The 6,206-nt window shown below is 36.0% G+C and overlaps 1 protein-coding gene across 1 annotated transcript; it reads right to left on the bottom strand.

Moving 5' to 3' along the window:
• Positions 577–4,663, bottom strand: LOC109230182. The gene is made up of 7 exons (XM_019395709.1): positions 4,154–4,663; positions 3,320–3,406; positions 2,931–3,188; positions 2,519–2,683; positions 2,352–2,405; positions 2,089–2,235; positions 577–1,337 (listed from the first exon to the last, which is right to left on the bottom strand). The coding sequence occupies exons 1-7, from the start codon at positions 4,346–4,348 to the stop codon at positions 960–962; spliced, it is 1,284 nt and encodes a 427-aa protein (XP_019251254.1). The 5' UTR covers positions 4,349–4,663; the 3' UTR covers positions 577–959.

Raw genomic sequence — 6,206 nt, 5'->3', positions numbered from 1 at the left:
CCAAGTCATCAGAGTATAGCGCACAGATTTCCGGCGCTAAACAAGTATAGCGCAGTAAATTCATGCGCTATATCTTAACGAAAAAAGTTACCGTTAAGGTATAGCGCGGAGAATTTCGGCATCATATATAGAAAAGTAACTTTTTTTACACCCATTAACGTAACATTTGTCCAAAAAGACAATAAAAAAGTTCCGGATACCCCCCCCCCCCCCCCCCCCCCCCAAAATTAAACCAACAGTAATAGCCTGTTTGGCTAAAGCTTCTCCAATCCTAAAGTATTTTTTTCCAAAAAAAAAGTGTTTATTTTTTCAAAGTTCAAGTTTTAGGCCAAGCTTTTGGACGAAAAAAAGTATTTTTGAGAAGAAGCAGAAGCAATTTTGAAGAAGCATAAAAAAAAGTAGCTTCTCTTCAAAAGTACTTTTTGAGAAAAATACACTTAGAAGCAATTTTTAAAAGCTTGGCGAAACACTAATTGTTGCTCAAAAATGCTTTTCAAATTAATTAACCAAACATGCAAACACAAACTGCTCTTCATCAAAAGAACTTTTGAAAAAAACACTTTTGAGAAAAACAACTTCTCAAACTAAACTAATTTATGCAGCTTGGCCTAATATGCCATTAATCACTTCTCGGTGGCATACAATGAATAGAAGCCTACAATTCACTATCCATTAGACTAGATACTCCCAAGTATGGAGTATCTTATAAACAAACAATAAAATACAAGAAGATGACAAAAGGCCTTTGTTTCTTTCTAGCTTTTTAAGAAACCAGGCCACACTTTCTCCCATTCACTAGCATGGAGAGAACCTTTAAAAATGTCAAAACTTCCCACTACAGAAAAGTTCACACTCACTAACTCAAAACCTAAAAAATGAAAAACAAGAAAGGGTATACAAATAAAGAGAAAGATAAAGCATTAGACTATACTATATTTTACAGGGTGGGTTTTTAAACTTCATGGGCAATTGGGATTTCTACCAGGGCCTCCATAGTAAAAGTAATGGCCCCAATCATCATTATCTCCTGTTTGAACATCATAGCAATTGGATTGGTCAGTAAAGGAGCCAAGACTCTTGGGAGACTTAAGATTGTTGGAGCTATCAACCACTTGAATGTTCCTGAAATAACTTGACTTGCCAAAACCTTCTTCAGGGAAATGACCACTGCCCATTTGTGTTGCAGTATGTTGACCATCTGGTTCTGAATTCACTACCTCCCCACCCCATTCAATCATTGAAGCACTGTCTGCTAAGTAGGAGAACAAGAATGATGGCCAATACCCTAAGACATAATCATTCCCAAATTGCATCCACCAATGCCCTTCTTTTGTATCCTACAAACAGATATTCCAATATAAAATGGCTTTACAGACAAATAACAACAAGCCCAGTAATTTCTCACAAGTAGGGTCTGGGGAGGGTAAGATATACGCAGCCTTACCTATACCCTGGAAGGGCAGAGAGGCTGTTTCTGATGGACTCTCGGCTAGAGAACGGATGGAAAAAAATGGCTTTATGGAGAAAATCAAAATATAGCAAAAGAAAACTCAGGAGTTATTGATGGTGCTTTAACAACTTGGTGCAGCACAATGCAATTGTGACAATAATTGACAACTGATAAAGCCCTGTTTAGACAATATTTGGTTTAAGTTGACAAAACGAGTGCTTGAAGTTGATGTTGAAAATAAGTATTTGGAAGTCGAAGTTGTATTTGGACATGAATTTTACTTTGATAAAAGGTTTGAGATTTTGTGAGTGAGAACCTAATATTTCACTTGAAATACTCCTCAAACAAGACACAATTGTAAAACAAACATTAATTTGCAACTAATTCAACATTTGCAAATAATATATATATCCAAACGCCTATGAAGAGTCCCTTCAACAGTTACTGAGAAAAAAAGAAGTGAGTTTAGCTTTCTAAACAAAAAGACTCCTTTTTAACAAACAGTCATTTTAAATAAAATTATTCAGCCACTTTTACCACATAATGATCATATGAATCTTGATACCATCAATTTGAGTTTTTATTCACTTTATTTGGCAATAGGCAAAAAGGGCTTAAAATTCTGAAAGTGGATTTACCTTCCAGATAAGAATACTTATATCATATTGGGAATTTCTTAAGGCAGAAACAGGTGAGATGCTTGCTCCCATAGCTATTTCACTGTTGATTTGAATGAAACCCGAACAGAGGAGATTGTAGCAGCCTGTGGCTTGATATGCATCACTCTGCAAATAGTTATGACAAGGCATTCAAAAATTAGCAGCAACACTATGTTGAACCTGAAAAAGCCAAAGTAATTTCAAAAAGAAGCAGAGCATCAGTAATTTGTTAAGAAGCTTACAGTCCAGTAAGTGAACAGTCTCGTGTTATTGTCACCATAGAGGTTCGGGCTAACCTGAGATTATGCGCATACTATTAGACTCATAATTAGGCATACTAGTTTACAGCATCAGTACTTCAATTTTGTTGTAATCCACTACAGTTAAACGTGTATCAAAGCAAATATACCTGCCAACCAGCTTCAATGCTGTTCAAATCTTGACCAAAAGAACCACCAAGTAACCAAATCTGAGACAAGCTGAACTCATTTGGCTGCTGTATTTTGGGTTCCCAAACATTAATTGTTGCCTTTGCTCCATAATACTTGTCACCTTCAACATAAGCTATTGCATGCTGATCATCCATAAAACTCAATCAGAATTAACAAAGACTAAAATTTCCAAAAAAACAAAAGATCATAAAAATCAAGAAACGTGTGTACAGGTAGAAAGTAATCGTGGACTCTTATATTTGTTAGCCATTTATTATGCTGCTCGTATCCTCCAAAAAAGAACAACTATTAGAGGATCCAACACACACCAGGCAGCATTTTTTTAGGATATGAGCAACATATGTCCTTTATGATGGTAAAACTATGCACCTGATGGCCACTTTGATTGATGAAGTCAGGATCTGACGACCTGGGCTTAGGAATGTTCCTATGCTTCTTCTTTCCATATCTTTTCACTGAACTTGCCCTTAAAACATCCTCTTTCTTTGTTCTCCTTACTGGAATCGTGTCTTCGGGACATCTTCCATTCATATGCCACAACTGAGTTAATGGTTTTGTTCTTTCTTTAGACCCTGTGGACATCTTATTATCGTCGTAAAGCCCTTCTGGATGATAGCTAGGCCTCATCTAAGCATCGTAAAAACACACAATACAATATTATCAAGATATTTTAAACAGCAAAGTAAAGTTACACAATAATTCGGAAAAATACTGGTCCTTTTCTTTTTTTTTTTCTTTTAAGAGTAAGAAATAGGAACCTGGATTTTGTGATCTTTGAGGAATGGGTGGTCAAAGGCTGGCTGGTGAGAGATGTGGACACAGTCAATGATATCTCCATCTGGGCTCTGTTCAATCATTACATTCACAACATCAAAATTCTATACTATATTAATGTAATGATTTTTTCATCCTGAATCAAATATACTCCATTAAACAAAGGAAAGTGCTCCATTTTAGAATCTGGATTAAGTAATATCAATTGCATCCAATAAAAAAGAACTAAGATTTGAAAATTACACAGAAAAAAAACAAGACAACTCTAGCCCCTGCCTCTCCCTCTCTTCCCCCCCCCCCCCCCACCCCCCAACACCAGGGGGCGGATTTAGAGGGGCGCAAGTCTGTTTTTTACCTCTATATATTAAGTTTTGAACACCCTTAACACAATCCAAAAGTGTAGTTTAGTGGTCGGGTTCAAAATCTAGATAAGGTCATGGGTTCAATTCCCACTAGCTACAAAAAAAAGTTTTTGAACCCCCTTCGTGGAGATCCTGCCTCCGCCACTGCCACACACACACAACACAGAGTCCAGCATTCCCAAACGCGGAACAAGGGTAAAGAAAATAATAAAAACAACTAAATCTACTGACAAATTATTAGCTGATATAATAAGGTACAAAACTGAAACAAAAAAGAAAGAAAACAACAGTTAGAACAATAATACGGAGTACTATTCTTCTTTCATTATTGCACATTACTCTTCTCTAGCTATGAAATATAACTCAAATCTTACCAAGATAGAATAAGTTTTTTTTCTAATTTTTCCTAAAGAAGATAATAGTGAGCTATTCAACTTAGCAAATGTAGGGGTATACCTGAATGCTTTTAATGGGAGGTTTATTGAGCCTTTTCAAGTGTTTCTCTACCTCAAGCTTCTGTCTGGCGACTGACGATAGCCTAGTGGCGCAAGATAGCGAGATTAGAGAACCCCAGAAATAAAGCAAGAACAAAGTTACTCTAACTGTTCCTCTCCTTCTCTGACAACTACTAAAATGCGCAGCAGTTGCCATTGTTTGCCAAAAAAACACAGTCCACCAAGAAAACAAGCTACACCCAAGTCGAAAAAAGAGCTAAAATAGGTGCACCCACTACGCTTCTAGTGCAGTGTAGAGTTCAAAGTATTTCCGCCATTGCCCAGAAATTAGCAGAGAGAGGCAAGAAGCTCCCTAAACTACACCCATCACGCGGCTTATCCTACGCACCCTTCGCTTTCGACTTTTTTTCCTCAAAGAAGCGCTCTCAAGTCAAGTGTGTAGGACAGGGAGAGTGAAGAGATTTGACGTTTTCTTCTCTCTTTTTACTTTATCGAAAACTCCAATAAAATGCAGTGAGGCGGGACTGTCTATTTCTGTTTTCGTATGGTATTTTACCACTCAAATATTATATTTCTTCTTTCCAATTTATGGACATTTTTTTCTTTTTAAGTAATCCAAAAAAATAAAAATCATATTTTCTTCTTTAAAAATAATTTATATTTAGAATTTTTATTTTACACTTAATGAATTAATTTACAGTCTTATTATTTTAGACCATAAGTATCAAAAATTTTCTTTTCTTTTTTTAAATTTCATATTCAGTTAAATACCGGCACATAAATTGAGACAGTAGGAGTACTGCTATTAACTCTTCCCATATTTATTTCTTAGAACAAATAGGGCATTATGTCTCTTTACATAGACAATTTTGAATCTCTTATGAGTAAAAGAAAAATTTATTACGTGTAAAAGTAAATTTTTCATGTGTAAAAATAAAAGATTGGGTCATAAAACAAAAAAAAAAATTGCAAAGACCCACAACTATTTTTACTGTATATGGTAATCAATTAGTCAAAATAATTATAACTATCTTCGTCCCGATTTTTTTTATGGTGTTTGATTGTAACAAACTTGAAATAACCAATTCGCACACAAGTAAACTCACTTGTAGTATTGCCCTTACTAAACAGTTACAAGGAATAGCGATGGAAATAACGTAGAAGAACTCATAAGAAGAAAGAGGTTAGAACAGACGTACAAAAGGAGATGAGGAAATCAGAGATATAGAGTAGAGATGAGAGAGAACATATTCAGTATCACGTTTCGCATAATCCCTTCTCTATAATTGCTAGTCCTTTTTAACCATTTCCGAAATGGGCCTGGATCCCAAATAAAACCCTCTAATATTTTACTCAGCCCAATAATCCCTACTGACTCAGTCTCATTCACCACTTCTAGCCCATAGGCCCTCATTGAGTGAGCTTGATTCACAACAATACTCCCGTCCTCAAAAGAACCTTGTCCTCAAGGTTCGACTCAAGAAATGAAAAAGAGTTATGAACATCAAGCCACAGAGTGAGACCAGACTAACAGGTGATGCCATGTATCCATAAGTTACCCATTTCCTCGTGTTGCAACAACTCTTTATCAAGTAACTCAAGGAAAATGTCACTCTGTAAAGATCTATGTTCCTTGGTATGGACCTTTGACAGTCTGGAAATGAAAAGCTTGTAAGCACCATGTTGCATGTAGACGATAAGTCCTAGATGAGGCTACCAATTGTATCGGAGCAAAACTTTGTAGTTATGGTCAACTCTTATGAACTGCTTTCTCAAAATGAAAGCATGAGGCAAAGGATTCATGAAGTAAAGATCCTTTGAATCAGTCAATCTTCCCAATATCAACAACAAAATTAATTTCCAGTAAATAACAAGAGTCTTGGAGTCCCTCGAATTGCTAAAATTACCACCATACTGTAGAGTCAATGAGAGTTCTTCAATTTTGAGCTCCCGTAGAACTACATCCAGGCATGTGCTTTTGCTAACTCTCTTGGAGCAACTCATTTGTAGATTAATGACTAATTGTAGACCAAAAATGCAACTACATTTTCCAA

The sequence above is a fragment of the Nicotiana attenuata genome, chromosome 1 (assembly GCF_001879085.1).
Source record: "Nicotiana attenuata strain UT chromosome 1, NIATTr2, whole genome shotgun sequence".
In the NCBI taxonomy this organism is placed as follows: domain Eukaryota; kingdom Viridiplantae; phylum Streptophyta; class Magnoliopsida; order Solanales; family Solanaceae; genus Nicotiana; species Nicotiana attenuata.
The sequence above is the reverse complement of the archived record's forward strand: the minus strand, read 5'-3'. Positions and strand labels throughout refer to the sequence as shown.

Excerpts from the sequence above, each read along its gene's own strand:
- LOC109230182 (XM_019395709.1), bottom strand. The coding sequence starts at position 4,348 with ATGGCAACTGCTGCGCATTTTAGTAGTTGTCAGAGAAGGAGAGGAACA. Across the intron at positions 3,189-3,319 it reads TCAAAGATCACAAAATCCAG|ATGAGGCCTAGCTATCATCC; the intron begins GTTCCTATTTCT and ends TACGATGCTTAG. Across the intron at positions 2,406-2,518 it reads GCATTGAAGCTGGTTGGCAG|GTTAGCCCGAACCTCTATGG; the intron begins GTATATTTGCTT and ends GCATAATCTCAG.